Source organism: Rhizomucor pusillus (assembly GCF_041956525.1).
Source record: "Rhizomucor pusillus strain CBS 183.67 unplaced genomic scaffold VTP01scaffold_27, whole genome shotgun sequence".
In the NCBI taxonomy this organism is placed as follows: Eukaryota; Fungi; Mucoromycota; class Mucoromycetes; order Mucorales; family Lichtheimiaceae; genus Rhizomucor; species Rhizomucor pusillus.
The window spans coordinates 69,451-96,260 of NW_027192169.1; the positions used below are offsets into that span (position 1 = coordinate 69,451).

The 26,810-nt window shown below is 45.0% G+C and overlaps 12 protein-coding genes across 12 annotated transcripts; 5 read left to right on the forward strand and 7 right to left on the reverse strand.

Moving 5' to 3' along the window:
* Positions 1 to 138: 138 nt before the first annotated feature.
* On the reverse strand, positions 139 to 777 carry VTP01DRAFT_5956 (mitochondrial 54S ribosomal protein uL16m; the record flags this gene model as incomplete). The annotated part of the gene is made up of 1 exon (XM_069384803.1): positions 139 to 777. The coding sequence occupies one exon, from the start codon at positions 775 to 777 to the stop codon at positions 139 to 141; it is 639 nt and encodes a 212-aa protein (XP_069234824.1).
* A 119-nt stretch (positions 778 to 896) lies between these two features.
* On the forward strand, positions 897 to 1,187 carry VTP01DRAFT_5957 (uncharacterized protein; the record flags this gene model as incomplete). Its single annotated transcript, XM_069384804.1, has 2 exons — positions 897 to 919; positions 989 to 1,187. 2 exons carry the CDS (start codon positions 897 to 899, stop codon positions 1,185 to 1,187), a joined length of 222 nt encoding a protein of 73 aa, XP_069234825.1.
* Positions 1,188 to 1,227: 40 nt separating this feature from the next.
* On the reverse strand, positions 1,228 to 2,088 carry VTP01DRAFT_5958 (uncharacterized protein; the record flags this gene model as incomplete). Its single annotated transcript, XM_069384805.1, has 2 exons — positions 1,228 to 1,795; positions 1,895 to 2,088. 2 exons carry the CDS (start codon positions 2,086 to 2,088, stop codon positions 1,228 to 1,230), a joined length of 762 nt encoding a protein of 253 aa, XP_069234826.1.
* A 613-nt stretch (positions 2,089 to 2,701) lies between these two features.
* Positions 2,702 to 6,741, reverse strand: VTP01DRAFT_5959 (uncharacterized protein; the record flags this gene model as incomplete). The annotated part of the gene is made up of 12 exons (XM_069384806.1): positions 2,702 to 3,217; positions 3,319 to 3,838; positions 3,913 to 4,154; positions 4,219 to 4,339; positions 4,429 to 4,566; positions 4,639 to 4,799; positions 4,867 to 5,176; positions 5,242 to 5,283; positions 5,343 to 5,841; positions 5,905 to 6,054; positions 6,131 to 6,399; positions 6,476 to 6,741. The coding sequence occupies 12 exons, from the start codon at positions 6,739 to 6,741 to the stop codon at positions 2,702 to 2,704; spliced, it is 3,234 nt and encodes a 1,077-aa protein (XP_069234827.1).
* A 1,474-nt stretch (positions 6,742 to 8,215) lies between these two features.
* VTP01DRAFT_5960 (uncharacterized protein) lies at positions 8,216 to 9,840 on the reverse strand (the record flags this gene model as incomplete). Its single annotated transcript, XM_069384808.1, has 6 exons — positions 8,216 to 8,410; positions 8,563 to 8,764; positions 9,026 to 9,057; positions 9,168 to 9,252; positions 9,307 to 9,416; positions 9,760 to 9,840. 6 exons carry the CDS (start codon positions 9,838 to 9,840, stop codon positions 8,216 to 8,218), a joined length of 705 nt encoding a protein of 234 aa, XP_069234828.1.
* A 4,709-nt stretch (positions 9,841 to 14,549) lies between these two features.
* Positions 14,550 to 16,497, reverse strand: VTP01DRAFT_5961 (uncharacterized protein; the record flags this gene model as incomplete). Its single annotated transcript, XM_069384809.1, has 10 exons — positions 14,550 to 14,624; positions 14,712 to 14,822; positions 14,898 to 15,110; positions 15,186 to 15,312; positions 15,375 to 15,442; positions 15,512 to 15,590; positions 15,653 to 15,733; positions 15,803 to 16,034; positions 16,101 to 16,249; positions 16,310 to 16,497. The coding sequence occupies 10 exons, from the start codon at positions 16,495 to 16,497 to the stop codon at positions 14,550 to 14,552; spliced, it is 1,323 nt and encodes a 440-aa protein (XP_069234829.1).
* A 482-nt stretch (positions 16,498 to 16,979) lies between these two features.
* Positions 16,980 to 19,119, forward strand: VTP01DRAFT_5962 (uncharacterized protein; the record flags this gene model as incomplete). Its single annotated transcript, XM_069384810.1, has 12 exons — positions 16,980 to 17,063; positions 17,132 to 17,208; positions 17,272 to 17,436; positions 17,497 to 17,643; positions 17,712 to 17,795; positions 17,870 to 17,956; positions 18,028 to 18,157; positions 18,233 to 18,392; positions 18,467 to 18,490; positions 18,577 to 18,646; positions 18,713 to 18,905; positions 18,982 to 19,119. The coding sequence occupies 12 exons, from the start codon at positions 16,980 to 16,982 to the stop codon at positions 19,117 to 19,119; spliced, it is 1,359 nt and encodes a 452-aa protein (XP_069234830.1).
* Positions 19,120 to 20,078: 959 nt separating this feature from the next.
* Positions 20,079 to 20,657, forward strand: VTP01DRAFT_5963 (uncharacterized protein; the record flags this gene model as incomplete). Its single annotated transcript, XM_069384811.1, has 1 exon — positions 20,079 to 20,657. One exon carries the CDS (start codon positions 20,079 to 20,081, stop codon positions 20,655 to 20,657), a length of 579 nt encoding a protein of 192 aa, XP_069234831.1.
* Positions 20,658 to 20,663: 6 nt separating this feature from the next.
* VTP01DRAFT_5964 (uncharacterized protein) lies at positions 20,664 to 21,008 on the reverse strand (the record flags this gene model as incomplete). Its single annotated transcript, XM_069384812.1, has 2 exons — positions 20,664 to 20,822; positions 20,943 to 21,008. The coding sequence occupies 2 exons, from the start codon at positions 21,006 to 21,008 to the stop codon at positions 20,664 to 20,666; spliced, it is 225 nt and encodes a 74-aa protein (XP_069234832.1).
* Positions 21,009 to 21,336: 328 nt separating this feature from the next.
* On the forward strand, positions 21,337 to 21,966 carry VTP01DRAFT_5965 (uncharacterized protein; the record flags this gene model as incomplete). Its single annotated transcript, XM_069384813.1, has 1 exon — positions 21,337 to 21,966. The coding sequence occupies one exon, from the start codon at positions 21,337 to 21,339 to the stop codon at positions 21,964 to 21,966; it is 630 nt and encodes a 209-aa protein (XP_069234833.1).
* A 162-nt stretch (positions 21,967 to 22,128) lies between these two features.
* VTP01DRAFT_5966 (uncharacterized protein) lies at positions 22,129 to 23,630 on the reverse strand (the record flags this gene model as incomplete). The annotated part of the gene is made up of 6 exons (XM_069384814.1): positions 22,129 to 22,265; positions 22,322 to 22,370; positions 22,430 to 23,013; positions 23,081 to 23,180; positions 23,249 to 23,308; positions 23,376 to 23,630. The coding sequence occupies 6 exons, from the start codon at positions 23,628 to 23,630 to the stop codon at positions 22,129 to 22,131; spliced, it is 1,185 nt and encodes a 394-aa protein (XP_069234834.1).
* Positions 23,631 to 25,304: 1,674 nt separating this feature from the next.
* On the forward strand, positions 25,305 to 26,755 carry VTP01DRAFT_5967 (uncharacterized protein; the record flags this gene model as incomplete). The annotated part of the gene is made up of 2 exons (XM_069384815.1): positions 25,305 to 26,487; positions 26,550 to 26,755. The coding sequence occupies 2 exons, from the start codon at positions 25,305 to 25,307 to the stop codon at positions 26,753 to 26,755; spliced, it is 1,389 nt and encodes a 462-aa protein (XP_069234835.1).
* Between the last annotated feature and the right edge of the window lie 55 nt (positions 26,756 to 26,810).

Below are 26,810 nucleotides of genomic sequence, written 5' to 3' on the forward strand. Positions count from 1 at the left end.
TATAGCAAACACATCAAGACACAAAAACACATATATATGCATCATTTTCATTAGAATCTTTGTATATCGTTCTCTTTTTTCACTTGTTTTCTGTCATTTCAATTTACAAAAGCGCGGTCGTTCGTTTTTATCTGTCTTCTATGCCGATGAGGATGAAGAAGGTTTGGAAGCGTTGGTAGCGGTGGTGGTGGTGGATTTTGGTGATGATGAAGAAGGAGAGGGAGGAGGGACGTATCCAGCACCCACAACGGGCTTTGCACCTCGTTCTACAAACTCTGTCTTGACAGGTAGCTTGTGACTTGCTTGTCGAAAGGCTTCCTTTGCAATTTCCTTGCGCAGACCGCCGAGTTCAAATACGACACGGTTGAGCGACACGCGGCAGGCCCAGTACTCGAACGTACCCTTGCCTTTACCCATACGTACTTCATTGCCCTTGGTCGTCACCGGCACATCCGGGAAAACACGCATCCAGATTTGTGAACCTTTGACTGTCTTGATTTTGCGACGAAGGGTATTGTAAACAGACGTGAGCTGGCGGCCGGTGAGTCGTGCACCTTCCTTGATACGAAGTCCATATTCACCAAACTCGACCGTTGTGCCCTTTGTTGAACCGCCAATCGGAAGTGGGATTTTACCCTTTTGCGCTTTGCGATGCTTTACTCGTCGCGGTGAAAAGTCTGAGGCGAAACGCACAAGCGAAGGTCGAGCAATGCCGGCAGGTCGCGTGACGAGCGAAGTCGCTAACAGCGTCGTGCGTTTGTACAATTGACTGAACATTTCTTGTTTTTTAAATGCTGAAAACGTTCCCGCTCAAAACGTCAAGCCAGGGGACAAAGATGGCTTGTCACTTAAATTTCAAATTTGGAAATTGAAATCGGACTTTGCATTCCCTCTCTATGCCTTCATCAAAGAGTCAAATGTGTACAGGTTGTCAGCTTAATACTCTTTTTTCATATGTACTCTTTTTATGGTTTTACTTGCTTTAAAGAATATTAAGTACGAGCGAAACGAAGGAGGAGGAGACGTTGGCAAATGGAGGCATATATAAAAATAGGGTAAACAGACAACCGAAGAAAACAGAACAAGAGAGACATATGGTTTACAGCGAAGGGCCACCTGGAAGAAACGAGAGGGTAAAAGAAGAAGATTTCTCGATGTTTGCGAAACAGGTAAACGAAGGAAAGTAGAAAGAATAATAATAAAAGGGAGTGGCATTGCTTTTTTGTCTTACCATAGAAGACTAGAAGAGGCTGCCGCCATTGGCATTTGATGCAGTATTGGAGAAGAGTTTGTCAAACCCTCGGGCTGGGGCGGCACCGTTGGCATTTGCATTGGTAATACCGAGGGCGGCTGCTGCTGCTGCGGGTAGTAAGAACTTGTAGTAGTAGCATCAGCGATGGCGGCGTGGGCGGCAGCGTCGGAGAGGACGTGGTTGGCGTTTGTTACGGTGGATGTGGTAGACATGGCCACTATGCTCGAATGTGCTCTTTGTGGAGGAGAAGGTAACATGTTACTCCAGCACCGCTGTTGCTGCTGTTCTTGCTTTTGGATATGCTCCATCATGCGCTTGTTCTCCTGTTGGAGCATCTTAATTTGGATAATGTAATCCTGTTCTCGATAAAGACTGTGCTCCACCCACTCGAGCGCCTTTTCGATAATTTGGTTTTTGGAAGGACGTTTGCATGCTTGCAGGTTAGGGAGAGCACTGGCCAAAAGGTGGAATTTGCCATTCAGCGATTCACGTCGAGCTCGCTCAGTGGCATTGTGCTCAGCACGGCGTTCCGGCGTAGTGAACCTGTGACATTTTAAACATTTTTTTCAATGATGGGACATGCGGTGTTAATGGGCAATCGTGATACACATAAATGCTAACATGCGGGAGACAATCACTCACTTTCTACCACCACTACTGCTGCCACTACCGCCATTGCCGTTGATGCTGGCGGTAGGTGGTAGCGGCGGCGGCATTGGCATCGTTGGGGACATTGTCTGAGGAGGTAATGGTTGTTGCGATGATACATTTGAGGAAGAAGAAGAAGAAGAAGAAAGGAAGGGTAGGACATCAAAGTCAAAATGAGCGGTATTCATTGTAGATAATGTAGTTCAGTCTTGGCAAAAACTATGCGGTAAAAGCCGAAAATTGATGGCAGGATAAGGGATAAGTAAAAAACTAAAAGACAAGACAGAAAGCGAAAATGTATAGCAGCAAAATTCAGGCGGGGGAAAAGGAGTGCGGAAAGAAGCAGGTAATTCAAAAGGGCAAAAGGGGGGAGAGACTTGCCAAGGAAAATGCCCAACCCATTATAAACCCTGCTTCTGTTATATACAGGTTGGGTATGGCCTGACCAACCGCCACTTCAAAAAGGACTTCCCAGTATGGTAAATGCGAATCGACAAAAAAATGAGGGATCTCGCCCTTGAATCACGATCACACTGGGAGGGCCCAAATTCGGAACACGCAGGCCGCGCCATTTCTTTGGTTGACCACATGCAGCATTGTTTTTACAAACAAATTGAAAGAAGTAAGGAAGAATGCGGCGAAAAGAAAGTGAGGGAGAATAAAGAAAGAAAATAAGAGAAAATATACATCATACATATCAAAATATGAGACAAAAGGATCGCCGTGGAGCGGCGGGATAAACGATGCATGGATGGAGAGAGTGATTGGGACTTTGGAAGATTACAGTCGCATAGTAGATGGCTAACTCTTAAACGTTGAGCTGTCAGGTTGCAGTGGTTTGTCAGAATCCAAGAACTCTGCGAATGACGTGAAAAACGGATTTGGAGGAGGAGGAGGAAGCCGATGATCATTGATCGATGCAGACACGACAGGTTGTTGATGGATGCAGTTATCGATCGACTCTAGAGTCACATTGCTCTCTTGTCGAAGCAGATTACGTCTTGAATCTGAATTTTGCTTTGGGTGTGGATACGGCTCGTGCGCTGTTGTTAACGTTCGCGTCCCGGTGGTGTTGCTACTGCTGCTGCTGTCTATTTCTGTCGTGCCACCATTCGAGCACGTCAAGAAGGAAGCCAATGGTGAGTCACCTGCCGAGTTGAACCTTGCGCACCATTGTTCAAGCTCTTGTCTATTGGCCACCTGAATCAGAACATCAAAGAGACCAGTACCGTGGACGCGAAAGATGCACGCTTCTGCAGTTGCAGACACTACAGTTGCTTTTGTAAAACTAAACACCTGCCCCTTTTGCGTCTTTTCCTATATAGTTAAAGCACGAACGATGGTTAGCAATATACTTCCACATACATCGTGTGCGCCGATTTTTGGCGATAGCAATCGCGTTTGAGGATGAAACTTACAGAAAAGAAGGAGAAATAGCCTAAACTCGGAAACAAAATTACTTGTTTCATGTCCCACGCTGCAAGGAATGGTAAATACTTGAATGTCACTTGAACAGGCATACGCGCCTCATGAGCTTCCAAAACAGCATGTGCTCCGCCTCCTGGATGACGTCCAGATTGTTCTTCTTGTGCAGCAGAAGGAAGGGACACGTTTTGATTGACTGCCAACGCAGGGTCAATGGAGTTGGGGTTGCTTATCATGCGATTCAAGCTGATGAGCTCGTTACTGACTGGAGACGGTACTGAAAATGCATTCGACTTGCGAATTCGGCCGGATAGATCCGAATGCTTGCCTCCCGACGCATCGCTCCCGTTTCTTCCAAAGAAGAAGACATGCAGCTTCGGCAGAAACAAAACAAGCAACGAGAATGTGGTCGCCCACGTCACCGTCGTCGCTGTCAAATAGTGGCGAGTGTAGTAATCGGTCGCAGGTACAGAAAATATCACAAAGCCGATAAGCGCGGAGAAAAATATATTACTATACACAAGAATTGTTGGCTTAGCAAATTGTGCATTGCTTCAAGTTCTTGCTCCTCTTTCCATTTTACGTACTAGACCGAGATACCGATCTGCTTGTACTCGCTGTATTTGGAGTAACTCTTGCCGACACTCCTTGTCTTGATAGCAAGGAAAGTTGCAAAAGCAAGTTGGCCGGCAGCCATTATGGTCAGGAGGAGGGAGCATACGGAGGATGCTGGGCCCTTAAATGAACACCCGACATAAAACGCAGTGGGTGTCACGGGGATAGTGATAACGGTGCTGTCGCTAGTGCATAACCAAACCAAGAGAATGATCTATATGTATGCAAAGTTAGTACTCAGGGGTGCCAATCAATTTTCCCACATAAATTTTTTTTACCGATTCAATCAGTGCCATACTTCCAGACACTTTCAACAACTGCCAGTCAGTGACAACGGTCCGGGTGACAAAGATGTTATTGAATATACGGTAAATGCGATAATTTTTGGCGATCAAGTTCCTATATATAGAGAGTGTGATAAGGTTAGCACCAAAGATGGGAGGATGCTCCTGTCCCTTTTCGACGCATGTCATTCATGTTGTACTTGCGATAGAACCAATGAAAAGCCCAAATGAAATGTTGTAGGTATCAGGATACAGCCAATCTTGCTGCGGCCGGCAAGGAAGAGCAGCACAGCTGCGTAGGTTAGGATAAATCCAAGCAGCTCGAGTACACAAAAGAGTGGACTACAACGCAAAAGCAATGCATATAAATATTGTGTCAGACTTTTAGAAACGTCGAATGGGTGCTTGCTTTACCTGGATGCTTTGAATACGTTGCGTTTGCGGTATTTAATAACGATCGCCATAATGACAAGCGCAAGCAGCGTACCGAGCCCAGCTACGCAGGCTATGACGATCGACATGGGTGAATCCATTCTTGCGCTTAGATCAACTTTGGTGGGGACTCCCGAAGGCGGCTACTATAAATGTCGAGTGTTAATCCTTTTCCCTTTCCAGATATTCCATATTTTAGACAACAATTACCGTGCTTGATCCGTCGTGGTAGATAGGTGGAGACGTTAATGTCAGTTCGCCTGCAATGTATTTGCCTATTTTGACTTGATTGCCATTTTGGATATTGTACAGAGAGAAGCTTGCGAGCATGACATCGCCGTTCTGATCAAATATCATGGGCCCTGACGGCCCTACAAAGCTGGTGTTAAAGGTCGATAGCTGCAGCTGATTTCCCATCTTGTTTTTTGATAATTTTTGCAACGCAAGCGTAGTATTTGTCGAATTATGAACTGCTTGCTGAAACCCATAAGCCATGACCATCATACAAGAATATGCCATGCTAAAACGAGGCGATTTTCTATGAGCGCTCTGACGTACATTTTCGAGCAACTGCACATTACATACCCTTGGTTGCTTTCGACCCCGCTGCGACCACCGTATGGATATCTGCATGGAGAGACGTCAGCGGAAGAAAATGCGTGTATATCTTGCAATTCAACACTTACGCTCTCGGATCCAAATTCGACCATTTTTGCTGAAATGCATCGTACGGTGGATAACCGGTGAGATTAAGCAGAGGCTCAAACATGAACACTCCTCCGGCAAATGTGCTGTTAAAGTCTACAAGCGTATTCAAGTTTTTTGTTGTCTGAACTGCATGTTGCAAAGCGCTCACATTGGACGTAGTGCGATTATTACTGCTGCCTGCGCTGGAAGATTGAAGAGCATGGTTCAAGTCTTGAACTGCATCGTACAGCTCGTTGGTAATAGCTCCAATCGTGATCCAGACTGTGTGGTTGCTTACGTAGCCCATACTAGCCGCCAAAGCGAGCGCAGTCGTCTGAGGCTCACCCTCGGCAGCCAGGAACACTATCTGGACGCCTGACTCCATGAGCGTCTTGATAGCACCTGCAACGTCGCTGGCAGGCCCATCTTCGTAGAACTTTTGGTATGCTCTGATGTTAATACCGTTTGCTTTTGACTTTACTATGAGGTTTTCCGAGACTATCACGTTGTAACCCGTTTATGAGTCAGAATCCTCCTACTACAGTCCTCAAGATGCCTTACGTTGCTGGCCAACATCGTCGCTGGTGTATAATATTCCGAGTCTGGGCCATCCTTGGCTCGTCACGAACGGAAATGCCGCGTCGGCAAACATCAACTTTGTAGGTACCGTACGGAAAAAGTAACCATACTGTGTTTTGTCTGACAACGATGCTGAAAAAAAAAAATTGTCATATCGCGTGTGAGTCAAATTTGTATATGCATCGTTCGTCCTGACTACGAGACATACTTGCAGCAGCTGTGAAAGAGCATTGTGGTATCTGAAGAGTGCTTGTCATGAGCGCAGACAGCGAAGTCCACGACGAGGATATGTCTCCAATAACACCCACCACGCCTTCTTGGATCAGTGACACCGTAGAGAAGACCGCCTGCGTAATCGCCTCTTGACCATCAACATCCTTTGGGTACGAGTCTTTTTCGATGAGCGTAATGTATGCTCCGGGGATGATGCGTTGACTGTTTATTTCTCGAGCTGCGAGACGGATAGCCGATGTGCCGCTGTGGTGTATAATTTGGATCCATCATGGCGATGTGGTCAGTTACGCGGACTTTGTCAAGACAAGTTTACGCATACCTCAGTGTCAATTCTCTTGTCCACGCATTCCCCTGCTGATGAAACGGCAGCAGAACGCCGACCTTAAGCTCAATCCAGGATGGATCTACGACACGCGGTGAAATATATGTTGCACCATTCTTTCTGACGACCGTAATATTTGGATCGAGCTTAGCAAGCTTGGCAGGATCATCGTTGTACGTCACATGCTGCTCGTTTATAGCTGTCGCTGTTGAGGTGCTTGTCTTGGGCTCCTCGACGCCGCTGGTATTATCCGTCAGAGACATAGTATAATTACAGCGAGGCAAATAGAAGTGAAGGAAAAAGGGAAGGAGGGTGGTGGTTGGGGTGTGCGTGTGTGTGTTTGAGACTTTGGAAAATGAAAATCTGAAAGCACGCACGCAAAGAAAGGAAGAAAGGAAGAGGAGGGGAGAAGATCAGATTGCTGTGGACAACTTTCTGTGAAATGAAATACAGAGAGAAGAAATTATAGGGGAAAACGAGAAGGGATACCGGAACTAGTAACAAGAACAAACGTTGGTATAACTGAAGTCACCACAAGTATGTATGCACCAAGGTTCCATATCTTCTTCTATGCCTGCATATATACTCATCAAGACTAAGTTATATCTTTACATGCTCTGACGTACATATAGGTGCAATCGATCCCGTTAGCTGAACCATGGATGGCAGTTAAAAAGAATCAACTTGTGCCTAGCAAACTTAGGGAGACCGACAAAGGAAGGGGAGTTGAGCGATGGGAAGTCAAGGGGGTTTCACCAACATGATGTATCTCAGAAAATATGTTGACTGCAAGCCAGCTATACACATTTGTTATCTAGGTGAATAAAAATATAAAAGAATCTTTTGAAAGTGCATCAGATGTTGCGAGTCCCGGGTTCCTCTCTACTGGTTCGTCGTGCGTTACTCAAGCGAAATTACCATCATTATGAATGATGAAAGATTTAGCAAATCATCCCTTATTTTCTTAATCCGGTCATCTTAATATTTCACATGCTGTTAAATCTCGTTAACCAGGTTGGAAGGAAGTCAGCCTGAAATAAGCTCAGCATATGGTGTGCTGAGGGGAAGAGCAGTGCGTGGAGTAACATAGACTTAGGACCACATCATGGGAAATCACCGTTAAAATATCAAATATAGGGTAATTTCTAAGTAGGCCTTGAAAATGCGTTAATGCGACTGATCACCATGAATTACGAAATTTCTTTTCTGAATCAAAGTTCTTTCAAATGGAGACAATCAGACGGGTACGAATACAAAGGTCCCTCCTTTTACATACACTTGAACAAGCGAAAGGATGGGATATGTATGAAGAAGCTATCTGTAGATCACTGTAACTGCAAAAGTCGGCCATTTCGCAACTTGATCTGTCATAACAGTTCGGCCGTGCATTTTTACTCGAATTTCTTCGTCTACTGTTTGGGTAATCCAATTCTGTCCACTTGCAAGCAAAAGTTTCCAATGTATGGTTGCTTGTCTAAAGACTCACGGTCTTTACGATTACAACCGAGGACTTGTGTCTTTCTGAACATAATACTGTACATAGGCAGAATTCATTTGAATGCAGAAAAGGAGATAGAGTTAGTAATGGCAGTTTACAGATACAGACATTTATACAGGTATCTACGTCGATGTTCTGTTCTTCTTCTTCCATGGATGGTGGGTGGATTTCCTTTGTCTCTTCTTCGCTCTTTTGGGGCGTTAATCACAAGTTGTAAACGACCTCAAGTGTCCAATCCACTAGCACTCGTGTCGATACAATGCAGGTCGGATGGTCGAAGAAAGGTAGCCACGCGAGCAGGACGCTGTCTTGACATTGAGATCACAGAGATGCGTGGTAATCGCAGAACGAATAACAGCGATATACTGCAGGCTGCGAGACAGGTCAACTGTGGGACGAAATAAAGGATGAGGTTGGGTAGAGCGCTTGAATTGCTGTAACAGTTGGCGTAAATCATTCGGAGTACACATTTGCCCAAAAGTAATGTCGCACTTTGTGAAATTTTATGATACATTCATATACCAAGACGACAAATTGCGGCGACATTAATTTTTGGAAAAAGGGTACAAATAAATTGCGGGTTGACCTGCAAGTGTAGGATAGCCGATCGAAAAATATGGAGGGTGTTGCAACTGTACAGATCTGCATAGGTGTCTGCTGAGAAATTAATAAGGTCTGCCGAGGAAAAATGGTTGATGTCCACATCGTGCTGGAGTGCCCATTGCATGAATAGATATTGAGCTCGTCTGTACATAGTCCGTTTCCCTGAATCGTCCACGGCAGGTGCGCTAAGTGAATCTGCAGCAAGAGTTGAGTATCCTAGACTTGCTGTGATCATCCTTCTTTATCTCTGTTTGTTCTGGACGAGGATTCGATGTAAAGATGAATGTAGGCGCCGGTGGATCAATGTGTCTTCGCTTATATTCATCTCGTAAACCCCTGGTGTCAAAGCGAAGTGCGAAAGAATTTCAAAAAAATGTATATAAACCATCATCCTTTGCTGCTGCAATGACTTCTGCTTCGATTCTTGTGGTGGTGATCTTGCTCACCATTGACTGTCACTATCATCTCCGAGCACAATCTGAAAAGAATAGTATCAGCTAGTCATACGCGAAGATATTCCAAACAGACGTACGTTGGTGACCCGTTGAATCCATTCACCTACAGGGCCTACCGGGAGGTCTGCTTTACCATGCAATCTTTTGAGATCGATGATACCGTTGATATGACACTTCGTCGCTCATCAGGACAAAAGAGATAGACGTAGTTGAGGCTCCTAGTTATCAAATATGCGTTAGCGGTGACCAAAGTATCAATAATTGCGCTTTACAAAGGCCTTCGAAGCGGTAGAGTCCGAGCAGCAATGCTGATGCTTGCTTGCGACATACCTGCAGCGCCTATAGTGTCTGGCTTTACAGATATCGCCTCTGTCTGCGCATGCTATAAATGCAAGCAACAATTTCCAAACACGCCTGTTAACAACCGAAGCGAGACTTCTCCGGTTTCCGCAGTGAGGATTTAGCGACGGAGCGGCGACCAACATGCAGCCATTGAACGACGACATTGAACTCGCTGTTCCGAGCTCCATCGTCTGTCTTATTCCGACGTAGTGCATTGTACTGTCAGAGGTAAAGATGTGTGCATATAGCTCCGTGAAGCATACGTTAACTGCAATGTTCAACCGACGTGATTTCGTTCAAAGGATCAACGTTTGGAGATCTCGCCCTGTTACAGCAGATTATTCGTACTACGTGTACGATGGTCGAGTGTGGAGCAAACTTACCACTTCGTAAATGACGACCATTCTTTGTTGTTGACGTTGAACGTAGATTTGTTCCAGCCATTCTCTATCGGACGCATACATTTCCGTTGGAGCCATCTACTTGAGATCAACAACCTCCCTCGCAGGAAACCAGCAAGCATCAAATCAACCACTATTTAAGACGTCTTGTCGACGAGGTCCTGAATCTTTATGCTGGCATTAATATATCAATCAACAATAGCATTGTGGCACTTTTTGCTCTCTTCTATGCTTTGTGGTCGAAATTGCAATAATTTCTCAGTGATATTGATGTCCCCCTCCACTATGTTTAGGATCCACTGGCACAGCGCATAAGTACATGTTTTACATGCCATTCTATAACCGACTTACTCGTGCAGTTTTCTCAATGCTTGGGACACAATCTCCAGCCATATTATACACGTATCACGATGGAAAATGGGAGCTCTTCGATACTTGAGAAAGAGTGTCATGGAGTGATAAATCATCATTGTCTTCAGCTGTGCAGACCAATTGTTCAGACCTGCATTCTTCCAAGCTTAGAAAGTCTTCAAATCCTCCAGCGAAGAGGATTCTCCTGACAAGGATACTCCTGGCATCGATGACGAGCAAGACAACCAAAAAAAGCATGCAGAGCCAAGTCCCAAGAGTCTCATTTTCTCAACCACGGTCGGCAATGATCTTACCGAACAACATATTACCGAAACTTGCTGCAACGACTTGAACTCCAGTCCCGAGAGGTTCAAGCTGAAGAACCATCGTCAACTTGCTACGACCTTTTGTTCGAGAGTCAAATGGAAAAAAGCACCGATCGATTGCTGATGCACTTCCCTTCGTTGTCTTTGCCAATATGGTGCTGACAATCTGTGGATATCAAGAATTCACAACGCAAATATCGCCATTAGTTTCGGCAGGAAGAGTCCATTCATTGACGCTCGACGCAACATCGATATATGAAATGTTCATTTCAAACGCGGGTCGTTTCAATCTGTGTACATATAGCGGAGAAGAAATCACAAATATCAGAAAAGTCCAATGCTAAAGTAGGTAGAACATGTTTGATAAACGCGATCTAGCAACTGACTTTGGCGAATTGTAGAAACTGAACATTGTAACAGAAGAAGTGGAGGAATTGCTTGACCACATCAAAAGATTACCTGGCAACAACGATAACAACTAAAGTAAAGAAAACAATGAGAAAAACACAAAAGCAACGGAAAAGTACGAAGAAAATTCAGTCGATGGAACGACCACAAAACATCAGAAAACGATACGTACCGACATCAACCAATAAGAGCCTCAGCTGTGGTGTCGATTTCCGTTCTTTGTTTCCCTTCAAAACGATAAAACGGGCTATGGCACTGGAGCTAAAAGTGCGACTTTTCTCGTATTATTAGCAGATCTGTTTCCGTATTAACATCTTCATTCTGTCTGTTTCTGCTGTTTATACTCAATTCTGTTTGCAAAATCAATATAATAGATGACCCTGACGAGAGCTGGCTACATACAAACCTGCTGCTTCATTAATCTCTTCTCTGATAATATTTTACATCGTATGCTGTCCATATGCCGAGTGCCTCTCCTGTCGTATTACCTGCATGCGATCCCAGTATGCCACGACAGCTGAACTATCCAAGATCTGGAAGGAGTTAATGGATTTCGGGGGTTCTATTGTCTCCTTACGTACTGTATAGTCGTTGCTTTGAATATTCTTGGCCCAGGCATAGATGCTTTTGTTTCTGCCTTTCTTCCAAGTACAGATTTTATCAAGCCAGCTTAGAGCTATCGTTGGCTGTTTCTCTATCGGGATTTGCCATTGTCTCGAAGAGACGATGGAGAGATTTTGGTAGTTTGACTTTATGAATTCCAGTGCTGTTCCTCTCATTATTAAAAAAGAAACTGCAGGATTGTTGCGTTATTCCGGATAAAAATTCATTAGCAGCGGTAGGTGTACTTTCAGCAGGATGCATCCTTGACTTCGTCAGTGTGTAAGTATTGTTCCTGTATCCACACATGTACCACCTATATAAAGGCAATTTCAGCAAACAAAGATACCACATGCTGCATAAAAGTTAAAGCATCGATCAGAGCATCAAATTTTACTGCCAAACTACTCCGCCGAGCGATGAGTAGGATTCTTAGATTGCAACATATTAGGAGTAACGGATACATGTTATAAGGTACTACTGCAACGCTGGCAACATCGACTTTAGAAACGAAATCTCGCAGTAGGTATAGTGCATATTGAGTATCATCAATATATATACAATTTATTAAGCCTCGTCGATACTTTCGCTTTGATGCTCAGGACATCCGGAAAGTGAGGGATTGTTTAACTGTTAGGTAGATTTTGCATATTTCAGGATTGGACTCCAAATGTATTTTATAGCAACGATTATTGTCAAGCACCTGTCTCAAGCCAACTGGATGGCACTCTGTACATTCGTATACAGTGAGTACCTTGTACTAGGTTAGCAACTTGAGAGGCGAAGATGATTTCTCTGCCTCTCATACTTGCACTGACAGTGTGTCTAATGCTGGTCGTGGACGTTTCGATTGAAATAGCTTCGTAGGAGACGCAGCTTGACAGCTCTACTGGTGACGGCAGCTGGGCATCCAGTCAAGCTGGCTTGATTCTAATAGGAACATGTACGTAGAAAGACGCAGTGTGATTCCAAGCAACATTCTTCGGCGTGTTTGCAAGCGTTACAGTAGAATAGCGTTAATTACGTTAGGCCCTGCATTTCCAAGGCATAAAGATCGGTTATTTAACATGCACAAATATTGATAGCGATCTGTATTATGATAGTCGTTTAGTCGAAGAGTGGATTGTGCGTAATGAATGAAGAATAACATCGATGACTATAAATAAATAGCTCTAAGTGTTGAACTAAAGAAGCACGTCTTTGGACATCATCAGCCTTTACGGCACTGAGAAACATTTCAAAGTGTTACATAAATTGCGTGCACCGTAATATTGTAGTTTGCTGCCCGAACCATTCAAAATACATTTTTTTTTCTGGAAGACCTACATAGGAGAATGAATAATGCCATTTTATTTCTTTGGTTTCAATAATAACAAGCGCTTCACGTTCGCTTCGCTCGTCCTCACTACCCCGGAAATGTTTTCAATGAAATATATAATGTAATAACCTCGCTTGGTCTTCATAAACCTCCATTTTCTTCATAATGTACGCAGTACTGGTAACGGCTTTTACCTCACTGACTTTGTTGCTCTCACGGTGAATCATCTGGATGTCCCGGGTATATTACTTTACTGGATACACAAGACATCATAATTCATTCTACTGCGAGGTTAGCGGCGTTCCGGTTCCTAAAACTTGCGTTCAAACGCGGTTCTCCAGCTGATAGAAGGTTTAGAGCAGAAACAAGAACAAGGAGTGGGAGAGAATAGAGGAAATTGATGGAAATAATGCAAAGAAACTCATGGAAATACAAAGCTCGATATCCATATTTGTGAAGTAGGAACGACAACAGAAGGTGATACAGCCAATTTTGGTTTTTTAAGTGCTTTTGAAGAGAAGGGTAAAGAGATTTACATATTGTTGGAAAGAGTCTCTGTTCCTTGATCAAGATCTGACAGGATTATAGTTAGCGGGCGTCCGGCCGCGCATTCTGGAGCACCCTCGTAAAACAACTGTAGGTCGGATTTGATCCCCACAATTTTTTCTAATGCAATTGATCGCCACTTCAAGATCAAATATTTCGACTCCTTGTTCCTGACTTCCGGCGGAGAGAAGTAAGACTGAAGCGATCATGGCAGAGGACGAGCATAAGGAGCTGGAGATGCATGACTTCTAAGATAGAGTAACTAATTACTTTGTACTGCTATGTGAATACTTTACATTAAACTTGATTCGTTGAGCTGCTTTCACTTTCATACCTAGAACACTGTAGAGAAACGTTGATGAAGGTAAACTAGCCAGAGCACTGTGATATTTATAAGGGGATTGATAAAGACGCCACCTGCAGCATTTGAAGAACGATATCATCCTAATATCGCTGTATGTCGCTGCATGGTGCCATGCAACTTGTAGTGTCTATAGTCTTCAAGGTGACATGAGCCAGATCGAAATTTCCAGGTACATGCATTAACCGTAGGGATAAACCACATCCGCATTTACTTGCATTATTGAACCTAGTTTTGCCACTGTATTTGCAGCGGTGAGTACTGCATTCTGCATGTTAGTGTGTTACCCCGTTCGATGCTGGAGGATGCCTACTCGCATGACGTTCTAAATCGAAAAAGACGGTAGTTCGACATATCACATAATATATACCTTATGTCCTGTGCTCATACTCGCACTGCATGTATAGCAGTGCGAGCTTTCATACGGCAGACATTCCTATTTCCTATCTATATCGATGTATGCAATTTAACTGGAGGTAACGCAAAGATCGCATGGTTAGGGAACCTTATTGTTGCCAAATCGTATGTGCGTTAAGCTAATGATCCTGGACATATGAGTGTAGCTACTCTGCTCATGAGTCAGAAACACAGAGGAAGAAAGAGAGCGATTACGATCTAATATCAGCACTTCTAAGCAAGTTAAGTACCTGAAACACATGAAAGAATTCTTGCAAGCACTTGGTTTCCAAGCCGTTAATTTGTGCAACAAGTGAACGTAACTTTCTTCTTCTCTTCGAAAAATATTGTAGATAAGATGCAGAAAATAAATATTTTGGAATGTGGAGATTATAGAATGCAAGAGGACCTTGTGCAAGCCGCAAAGAGAAAAATGGGGGAATCATCTAGAAGGGGAGAGAGATTTTTAGCTGTTATCAGACATTTCCACATCGTTGTCTGAATTGGCATCCGAGTCGTCTTGGCTGTAAATGGTGCTTGCCTGTGGAATTTATCAGGAAGGTGAATTTTCTTTTTTCCTGGCTTTCTTTACATGTGAATTCAGCAGCAACAGCAGCGAACAACTTACCATTTGCCAGACCTGGACAAGGTTATCTTCGGCGGCGCTCGCCAAGCACCAAGGCTCGGCTGGATTCCAGCATAGATCTGTAATTCGACCGATGTGACCTCCGTGCTTAAACTATTCAAAGGTTAGTATTAAGTTAATCATGCCGACCCGATTGGAGAATATGAAAATAGTGGTTGTCCTACTAACCAGCAGTTCAGGTGGCCCATCTTGTGCATCCTCAGGCGACTGAAGGTCCCCGATCCGTGCCACGTCCCACACGCGAATTGTTTTATCGTTACTACCTGTCGCCAAGATAGCATCGTGATGCGGCGACCATGCTAGCTGGTATATCTCTTCGTCGTGACCGAGCATCTCATGCACTTTGGAGCCTAGATTCCGTAAATCCCACAGCGCCACAGTCTGTAAGAACCAAGAGTACGCAGTTATTGTCGATTGTGCAATTATCGGTGTCCATTCCCCCTCCTTGAATGTTACCTTGTCAGATGATCCAGTGGCAAGGATCCATTCGCTGCCTGGACAAAATCCAACGCAATTCGCTTCAGCTTTGTGCGCCCATATATCATGCATCGGTCGACCTGTGTTATCCCCCCGAATATCCCATCTAGGTATTATCAGCGATGTCTGTACGACTTTTGAAGAACTAACACTGGTTGCAACACCCACATCATCAAATGCCCGTCATCGCCTACTGATGCAAAAAATGAATCGTGGTACCAGTGCCACACTGCGTCCTGTGATATAATTTCCACGTCAATAGGCTCTTCGGGATCCGTGGTACAGAAAAGAAGCATCCTTTTTACCTCCACGCCTCCTTGGTGTGCACTGTATGTTCTGTAAGGTAATAATCTTCGGTCTTCTCTCGATGCTGCTGAAATATCCCTGATAAATGAAACCTGCTGAGTATATACATTGCCAAACAGGACCGACTACCGACTGCCTACCAGTGGCATATTCGTCCATCGAAACCGCTACTTATTAAATAATTTGATCGAGTACTGTGAGGGTTCCACTCCAATCCGTATCTAATCCATTATACAAGTCAATAATTTGTCCTTTTTCCTTTGTAAAGCATTTGCATATTGTCTCATTACCCTTCCTTGTCATGGCCTACTAGTCGCAATGCAGGGTTACATTTTTCGTCCTCTTTGGGGAATGATTCATGCATAGTGCGATCAAAGATATAGACATCTCCGGTTCGAACTTTTGTTGCAACGATATTGGGGTTCTCGTATTGATATCGTGCGCGATTCACTTCGCCGTCGTGGACGATCTTTTGCGTGGTCTTTATATGTGCATCGTTGTATCCGCCATATCCACCGATCTCTGTACGTTACATTTTCATATCAGAACATGCCTCCATCCGGTAATTTCTTCACTACAGGTATATACCGTTGGTTATTTCTTCGTATTTGCGTGGGTCAACATTTTCTAAACTTTTCGGTAGCTGCACAGACGCAATTTGCAGGTAATTTGGTTCTTCGTCGTTTGTGTGCGTTCCTAGCAAAAGTCGCTGTGTCTTGTAGTTTTTCTCAGGGCGCCTAAGATGCCAAGTTTGTAAATTGTCAAAAGAGGAGGGAGATGTGCTAGTGTCCACGTACTGCTCAACATCAGGAAACCACTGGCATGTCAAACTTGGCCAATCGAGACCATGAGTTATCAACATGTCGTAAAGGAAAGGTGTGTTCTTCTTCCACAGCCAGTAGTTCTTTGTCACATCGCTGGGAACTTCGTCGTGTCCTTCCTCTGATAATACAGGGCCGATCTGGTCGTCGTGATCGCTTGTCATTGCGGAGGAGAGCGAAAAAGATACAAAGCGCGCTGTTTTCGCGACCTCGCGTGTACTCGTGGAATTCTCGGCGATCAGCTAATCTTGCCCAAAATTGCAAAAGTTTACACACAACGGGACACTCTCAACATTGACCATCTCGGCTATATAGAGAATACTTTCAACAGCAATAATCAAGTTCAAATAAAATTAATCCATTGATGTGTTACCGTGGAAACAGGTATTGGAACCCTACGACCTTTATTGCTATGGTTCGTTACTATAGCTACTTAAATAGATATATATCAACGATTTTGTCGTATCCACGTATGTAGCGTATATATAGTCCCCTTTTGTATACGGTCTGTATCTAAGAGAGCACATATCCACTACTTTGCGAGTCTCCGATGATGATGTGGGCGTGTCGGGACAGTTTTTTCATGCGAAGAGGAACGCGGTGAAAACGCCCCACTCCACTTGCTTGGTTTTTGTAGTCAGTGCTCATGGGGATACTTGATGGACCTATTCCTTTGACGCTTCTAAAGTTCGACGATGACGGTCTTCCGACAGAATCGTCCATCGCTCAGGTTAATATTTCACTGTTGCCCGGGATCTAGCTTGGAGCCAGCTGCTTTACTGACAGCCGCGATCGCAGAAACACGTAGAAGAGAATGTGCTTAGACTTTTCAAAGACTATGCACCGCACAATGTGCTCCGTCAACCGTTGGAAACGTACGTTTTATCTTATCACTTGCTTCCAGCAAGAAGTAGTAACGCCTGGTTTTTCGTTTCCAGGGTATCTCTGAAAAGACAGGAGCACGTCGCATATCTGAAAAAAGGCCTCTCTGGTCTATCACATTGGATGGCAGTTATGGATGCAAGTAAACCGTGGCTTCTGTACTGGATCCTGCATTCTCTCGAATTGCTCGAGGAAAAGCTTACGCCCGAGGAACGATCAAGGTTTGAATGAGCGAATTACTAGCTGTAAACTCGAGAAAAAGATTAAACCAAAGTGATTAGAGGCATAGCCACGGTGGCAAAATGGCAGCAGCCAAATGGAGGATTTGGAGGTGGATCTGAGCAAATATCGCATCTTGCAACTACGTACGCTGCCGTGAATAGTCTTGCGATCTTGGGCGGTGAGGAAGCATACAAAGTCATCGATAGGTCAGGATGGATATGCACATCAATCTATCATGTGAAGCATTAATTTACTGATAAACGAGAACCGTTAGAGATGCGCTGTATGCATTCTTGCTCAGCATGAAACAATCAGATGGGTCCTTCACTATGCATCAGGGCGGCGAAATTGATATCCGGTACGAAAGGAAAAAAAGGAAGGATGCATGAGTCTCTCTATTTATGCTCACGGGGTCTCTATCTTGCTTATTAGTGGATCCTACTGCGCTTTGACAGTTGCTGCTCTTACCAATTTGCTGACCCCTGAACTTACTGCAAACTGTGCCGAGTTCATTTGCAGGTGTGTGACCTTCGCAGCTATGCTCGTTGCTTACCAACGCCATTGGATGACCCGCGTGAACAACTCTGTAGGTCCCAAACGTACGAAGGCGGCATCGGGCCTTATCCCGGAAAGGAAGCACATAACGGCTATACGTATTGCGGCATTGCAGCCCTGGAGGTGTTAGGAGAACTGAAACGGATCGATCTGGACAAGTTGATAGCAAGTATAACGATAAAGGAGAGAGAAAGAGAAAATATTTATGCATCCTGACATGACCTCGTGAATTCACAACAGAAATGGTGCGTGGATCGACAAATGCAACTAGAGGGTGGCTTCCAGGGACGAACAAACAAACTTGTGGATGGATGCTATTCGTTCTGGGGAGCAGGAGACTTTCCATTACTGCGAGCGGAATTGCAGCGCCGAGCATGGCGTGAGCAAGGTGACGTTCAAGGCGAGTTTCAGAAAGTGGGGGACCAGAAGACGCAGGAATTTGGTGTTTCTGATGCATCATCATCTTTGTTGTAGATCTTAATTATTTGTTTGATAGAGGCAAGTGCCAGTGGGCGTGTGGGGGAGATTGCGTATCCAACGATAACAAAGACGCTTATTAAAGAAAAATCATAATTGTTCTCCAGAGGCGTTGCAGGAGTATATTTTGCTGTGCTGCCAATCAGAATCTGGAGGATTGCTAGATAAGCCTGGAAGGTTAGAAAAAAAATGTGCTCATGTCACGGGATGCATATTCAACAGTAATTTATTCCTTTTTCGCAGCCGACAGGACCACTATCACACATGCTACTGTCTCTCGGGACTTTCTACCTCGCAACATTTGATCAACTTTGATATAAAGCAAGCAACATTGCTATGTCAACGTGGCGCAGATGCATTTTCTGGTGGGCTCGGCACGCTCATGTGGACACGGGCGAACGAGTACGTTATTGTTGGCTCTGAAGAAAATTGCTTGGTGAGTATACCACCTGCAAATATGTTGCGAATGCATTGCAGTTGTCGGGGAGATCGCTAAATATGAGGTGTTCTAGGCGGCGACGCATCCGGTATACAATGTGGGACTAGATAGTGCACGAAATATGGTCCGTTACTTTTACTCCGACGAGTTAGCAGCCATTGTTGATATTTTGCCGAACGACGAAGAACCGATGAACATTGATGAACAGTGAACAGACAAAGGCCGAATGTTACGATTTGTTCTGTGGTACGCGAGAGAGAAGAGAGAGGGACCCGGGACGAGCCAACTTGGGGGAGAAGACAAAGAAAAGGAAAGAAGGATGATGAGCGTTTGTCATATGAGTCGTCCAGCGGGCGTCCCGTGACACGCTGTGGTTCCCAAAAGGGTGAAAATTGATCTTGAGGATGCGTGCTTTGTCTGTTAAGCTTGCATCCATGACTTTACTGTAAAGCACACTGGGTACATATCAGTGCTTGCATCTAGTGGGTGGAAGTGCTCATTTAGGGCCACTAGGTCCAAAATGGGTATCTTGTCCCACATGAAGGGAGTGACTCACCCAGCCTGCCTGACCTTTGAAACTCAAAACGGTGATCGCCGCAGATGTGAATCTGGTTCTTTGAGCATAATGAGTTCAGAAAAGTAAAGTGGATGGGCCCATGACGAGGGACTAATTTACACTTTTGTGTGTAATGGTGGGAATAAATCATGCCAATGCTAGCGCGTAAATACAGATTCATCCTTGCATCGATCTCTCTCAGCTTGCACAAGAGGGAATGCTCCCACCTAGAAAGAGTTCCCGTGTCTCATGTGCCTCCCAATGAAGCTCAGCAGAGGGCTTTTATGGTCCCGCCCTTTTCCTGGCGCGCCCTGGAAACAAGACTTGGGGGGGAAGTGTTGCAACGTCGTAGTTGGGGGTGTTAGGCACCTTTGAGATCATCATCGGGCAGGCAACAGCTGGGGGCGGCGAGAGAACCAGTTCTCACGATGGAAGTGTGATTGGATCATGCGTTCGCGTTTCCAAGATATAAACAGACCAACATTTTTTTGCTTTGCGCTTTCCTTTCTTTATTCTTTACTCGTTACAAAACGCACACTCACACACACACACACATTTACACATCGCATATTCACAACATCGTTTTTTTCTATCTTTTCTCTTGCACTTTTTCCATGACGATCAGCAATATTCGAAACCATCCATATGCCTTTGAGCAGGCACTGCAGTCGTCCACGGACTATACCCCGCCGCCGTCGGTCAGCCGTCAGCAACAGCAACAGCAGCAGCAGCAATCCACAGCATATTTCACCTGGCTTGTATTTATGAACGCCAAATGGGTACCTTTTGATGCCGAGAACCAATCCAAGCTGGAGCAGACGTTAAATCTGGGAGGGACATTTGTCGATATCCAGGATACCCACTTTCCAGGCGTCAAAAGGGTCAGAGTGTTTCCAAAATCTAATTATCTGAGCTATCTCGGTGTGAAATACCGCTTATCGCGCGTGATGCAACCAGACGCTTGGATGGAGCTGCGAAGCCTCGGTGAAAACTCTTCATCTGAGCATTCAAGTTATTCCTCTTCTCCCGAAGACAACATTGATCGCATGAACGAAGCGTTTTTCCCTCCTCCATCTTCCTTTTCCAACATCCTAGAGCTTTCCGATAATACCTCCAGGACTGCGAGACCAGCCGCCATGGGTCGTTACTACTCTTCCCCTCCATCCAGACCCGTGCCTTCTCGAGTATCTTAATATCCCTCATCCTTTTACTACACTTTGCTTTACTTTTTTTCTTCTCTTTTTTCTCTTCTCTTTTCTTTCTTTTTCTTTACTCATATTTCTCTTTTTCTCTCTTTCTCTCTCTCTATCTCCTTCTGTATTACTTGTCTCTCGAGCGTTCATGTTACTTTCCCTCCACTTAACGTCCATTTACTCCATGTATCTCTAAAACCTCTCTTTCCTCTTCTTGTACATACCAGTAGCTTACAACTTTCTTCTGTTTCCCCAAAATAATGATTTTCCTTTTTAGGCATATACCTTGCAAAGTATCTTCCAGTGTTTCGTGTAATTTTTTGCAGACTCGCTCGGTGTGGCTATGTACATCAGATACTGTAGGGTGGACGGAGGGAATCGCATGTTGCTGCAAAGACTATACGAAAGAAGAAGACGGGGAGATAGGAGGAAGTATCGACCCATGATTTTCACCGTTTATGCATCGCAGCGGCGAAAGGAGACGAAGAGCATTTACACAGCAGTGATGGGATGCAGTATCTCCGTTTTTTGACCTCTCAAGAGCATTCCTTTGCAATCATCTATTTACACAATCTCGGGGTGGGGGACGCGCACGGACGTAGGGAAAATCTATTGGCCGTCAGTTCCAGGCAGTAGTCGTTTTGCAAATCACTTGATCTTTTCTTTTTTTTTGGGAATAATGGCGAGCAAAGCACAAAGCGGGCGTCTCGATTATCTGTACCAAGCAAGTCATGCAGTGTTTGCAACGTGTCCGTCGCTGTCGAGATTTTACATGAGCGAGTTTCAACAATGCCTCGAACAGCAAGGAACAGCAGCCACCAAATTGATTGCACGATCAGCGTGCCCAAAATGCGGGCAGATCTACGCACCAGGACTCAACTGCACCGTAGATCTCGAGCCACTCTGCAAAAAGCGACGACGCAGTAAAAAGAACAGACTTGTGTATGAATGCGGCGCATGCCATCACAAGTATTACTTGCAGGGTTCGCAGCCTGCATACGTCAAATCTACAAAAATGGATGATGAGGATACCCGCCAGTCTATACCAGCATCATCTTCTGCTATTACGACTACTACTACTACTACCATCAGCAAAAAAACGCCATCTGGTTCACCCGTTGCGCCTATCGCTGCTGCATATACACCATCTCCAGTCTCAAGAGCAGGAGCAGGACTGCAGGACAACAAGAAGAAAAAGAAACCAAAAAAGAACAGCCTGCAAGCCATGCTTGCAAACCGCAAGCAGAATGAGAAGCAAGCATCCTCTTCAAGCGGCCTGGGACTCGATGATTTCTTATCGTCTTTGTAAATACTTGTCTTGAGCAACGGCTTTGCAAATTTCATATAATAGCATACACAGAGGGAGAGATTTTCAAATGGGAAGAAAACAAAATGTACATAGAACAACAATCAATGGTTTTTCGATATTAGATGAAGTGTGGATGATGAAAATATTTGAATGTTGCATATATCACTGCAATCCAGGGTCTGGCGTATTAGATGAAGGCGATGGTTGGGGTTCAGTGACAGCACCAGCGATCGTGCTCGGGGATGGGTTGGCACCACCGCGTCGTCGCGCACGTCTTCTTCCGCTTCTCGAAGATCCAGCTACGATGTATACGTATCAGGCGAGTGTGTCAAGACAATGGATGGTGCATACGTACCTCGAGTACCGTATTTTAAGTTAAAATCGTTCAAGTATTGTTGATACTCCTAGGAAGCGCGCGTTAGCATCTCCACATCAGTACAATATACCCGCTTCCTCAACATACCCTGTACTCCTCTGTTTGCTTGTACCGTGACAAGGCGACAGTGTACTCGTCTCTAGCGAGACTTGCGCGCCGTTCATATTGCTCTTTCTCTTCTGGAGGCAGGTTCTTCCATCGCTCGCCTACTTCCTTGGCAACCTCCGTGAAAGATAAATTCTGGTCCTTGACTTCAGCGCGCACTTGATTGGAGAACATCACGTATGCAGAGGGTGGTTTGATAGGCGCGTTGACGTCGGCTTTGGCGTGGCGCTGGTATTTACGTTTCCATCCGCGGTCTACGTTCTCGGTAGGCGCATTATCTTCTTCTGTCGAGGATAAACTGCTGTGCGCCGCGTTCCCAGCGCCAGCTTGATACGCGGTATTGACGCTGCTGCTGCTGCTCGAGGGTTGCGGTGTATGGTGGAAAAATAAGAGTGATCCAATGGAGGGTAAAGTAGCTGTTGTCTGCGTCTGCAGATGCGGAGGTGAGACAGCAGCAGCAGCAGCGGTAGGTTGAGTTGTGTTTGTAGACATAGGGGGATTGATATTCGTTGCGGTTGCTGCTGCTGCTGGTGTTGGCAGCGGTGTTGCCACTGGCGGTGGGAACTCTGTAACCACGAAAGATAAAACTTAACAGCGCTGGAAGAAAAAGCAATACCGGCCTTTAATGCTTACCATTGCCGGGACTTGCTAATGTTCCGTACGGGGTGCTGTGAACGTAAACCGGCGGCGTACTTGTGAATCCTCTAGCGTTAGCAATAGCGCGCTGCAGTAACTGGGTTGAGTTGCAATACTGTGAGCTACATAGGAGTTCGTCACATCCAGCATTATTACTTTGCATACCCGGCGATGACCTCGTTTGACACCCATCTGTATTAGATCCAATTCCGTCACTTCATATACCTTCAAGGACGCAGTCAGTATACTTTTTGTTTGCTTGTGGGTTTGACCGCGAGTAATCTAGACTGACCGCTTCTATTTGATCGAACCCTTCTGCAATGAAAAGCGGGTAATATTGCAAAAGATTACAGTCTGTCAAAAACTGGGCAACTTTCTGTTGGCGAGCGGAAGGTGATGATGTATCTTCTTCTTGCCGCTGCTGCTGTAGTAGTAGTTGTTCTGACTGTCCCTGTGGTATTTGATGTTGTTGTGAGTACTGCATTCGCTGTTGTCGTGGCGGTGTATCAGGATCCGCTTGGTTGTCTTCTCCTGCGGGTATAGGCATATGGTGTAGTGCGTGGGGGACAATATCGGGTCGGGTTACATGTAAAAAACAAGAGGTGTGATATTCAGACAATAGTCGTCGGCGGCGGCGGCAGGGCGGTTAACCTGGCAGGTCTGAAATTCCGTTGAGCATTAGCGAGAGAAATTGTAGATGGGAGATTGAAAGAGCCAGAGCATATGGCAAGCTCTTGAATCCTGTACTACACTTTCTATTATGGTATATTGGTGGGTTTGGTTCTATTTTTTTCGGGCTGCTCTCCCCAAAAGTGTCTATGCTATCGAACAATGTTCTAGAACAAAAGGAAACAACAGCTGCCAGTCAATTTTTCGATCCAACAAGGAGCACTGCTTGACTCGAAAAATCACGAGCAATTTTTTTTTTTCGCACGTATTTTGGCCAATTTTCGTGACAGTCAATGACCGAGTGTCAGATATCCGTAAATCACAGGTATATTGTCATCTCAGAATATCAAAACTATCTATCGGACCGACGCTCCACTTTATAAGGCTTGATGATAATTGTAAAGCTGTCATGTATTTACATTACCCTTGCATTAGCAACTTACTCAGCTGAACCGCGGTGTAATAATGTTATCGATGGGCTTCTTGTCTCTGAAAGCACATCCGTAATTCAAGTGATCATGATATGACAATGACATACACACCACGCTTGTTCGCCCAATTGGGAATACAAGCCGTATCACTGAGCAAACGAAGAAAGCACGCTGTAAGCATGACACTTGAATTCCAAATTTGTAGCTCTTCTACCACCACCAGCATCTGTGCACTTGACCGACATGCATCAGTAAACAAAGCGCAAGCAGTGCCATGTCTCAATATTTGACAATGATGTCAATCTTGTATATAGCACAGACCTGGAAGCTCTTAAAATTACGCTGTGTATGAAAAGTAGCCGCCTTAATAAGACAAACAGTATAGCCAAGCACTAGCTGGTACGAATTGCAATGCAGCAAAAAAAAAAATCCAGATCATTTGGAGAAAGAGAACACAGATGTCTGGCTATTTACCAGTAAGCAAAAAAGTAAAATGAATGAAATGCGGATGAGTTTCCATAGTGTACGAGTAAGGATGCCACCATTTTGGAAAATGCAAAGTGGATTCTCTGGCCATTACCAAAACTAGTTAGCGCAAAGTGAGTTTTTGACGGATCCCATTGTCGTTCTCCCTACCCCACTTTGGGGTTCTGATAAAAAAGAGTTACTTCAAATTAAAAAAAAAGGCGAGCACTTATTTTTCCTGTTTTTGGTGCAGATTCTCAAGGGAGACGTTTCCGAAAAGCTAAATTCCTTCTGGGAGTAGAAGTCAAACAGGTGCATGCGAACTCGTGTAAGGACCCTGATTTGCAAATCCAAGGTTATCACTCCTTCTTCTTGTTAAAAAAACATGATCCTGTCTTTTTCCCAAGGCTATTTTCTTTTCTTGGATATAGATATTTTATTGTCATGTTGTATTATTACTATTTATTTTCTTTTCTTGGCCTTTTCACTTCTTTGTAGCAATCATTTAAAATTCATCGTTTGCATTTAACCCCTCCCAAGCACATGCTAAAAGTATAATACCTAGACAAGCTTGCAAGTCCAGACTCCTTTTCAAATCTCTTATAATCCCAAAAGGCGTTCCCCTTTTGAAAGCTTTTTTTCCCTTTGATCTCCTAATGTCATCCCCTCGTGCCACGGTGTCTCTCGCTGCTGCTTCTACTACAGACGACGTGCAAGAAAACGCATTGACACCAGTTAGCCCCGCAAACGGGATCAAAGCGTCGCCTACTTTCACTGTTTCTTCGTCCTCCTCTTTCACTTCTTCGTCCGATTGTTCACCACCTAACAGTAGCAAGAATATGGCGACTCTCGATATCAAGAACGATCAGCAACACCACCAGCAACAGCGTCTCTTCAGCTACGCCGAACTGCTTTCTTCACCAGCGACGTTACCGCCGCCTTTCGATAACGGAATGACATCGATGCACACCGATGCTATAAATGACAGCCATCATGCTGCTGGCAACAACGTTGCTGCTGCTGCTGTGCAACATCAATCTCGACAGCAGGAACCCATGGGTCAACAGAACAGCCATCATAGCTCTGCGTTTTCTGCAACGACAGCGGCGGCAGATATGCTTCCACCCCCGACATTGACTCATCCACCGAATACGCCTTCACCTAGCAACGGGATAGGGCTACATCCTCTGAGTGTGCCATATCCACCAAGCTCTCCGATCGCGCGACCGTTGCAACATCAACAGCAGCAACATCGTCACCATAGATCACCAGCCGACACAGCCATCTTTGATGGGTTTGGATATCCATACATGAACCTCCAGCAGCAGCAGCAGCAGCAGCAGGAGGCTCGCGAGCGAGATGCTGCAGGTGCAATGAATAGCCCCGCTGGCATGGTTCAAAGTTTCGGACACCTTTGCACCACCTCCTCGCCATCAAACACGGTCTCGACGGTCTCCTCATGCTCCTCCTCCATATCCCGGCCTGTCACTCCTGTCTCGCCCTTGCTTTCCACTGCCGACTGCGGTGCCGCAGATAAGATGTATGGATATCGACGTAATACGCTGAATGGCATGTATGGAAGTGCTGCTGCACCGTTTATTGGCAACGGTGATGCTAGATCGGCCCATGTACCGTCGTGGATGGGCAACTCGGGCGAGTACAAGAACGAAAGCTTGCCACCTCCACCTCCGCAGCCAAGATCCAGGGGCAGACGTGTATCGAATGTACCAACGCACGGTGTTCGCATGTTCACCTGCGAAATAGAAGGATGCGGCAAGGTATTCAAACGATCAGAGCATCTCAAACGTCATATTCGCTCTATCCACACGCTAGAAAAGCGTAAGTCCTTGGTGGATTAATAATTTGCATGCATGCTAAAATGAAATTTTAATTCGATTTAGCGTTTGAGTGCCCTTACCAAAATTGTCACAAACGTTTCTCTCGCTCAGACAATTTGAATCAACACATTAGGATCCATCGACACAGCAACGCTGGTGTAAAGCGAGATAAAACTAAGCAGCAACAGCCGACGTCTTCGCAGCAGCAGCAGCAGCAATCGTCCACCTCGTCGTCTTACCATCCATTCTCAAACTTTTGCAACCTCTAATAATCTTACATGCAACACACACGCAACACGCATCACTCTCTACCTTTTTCAGTGA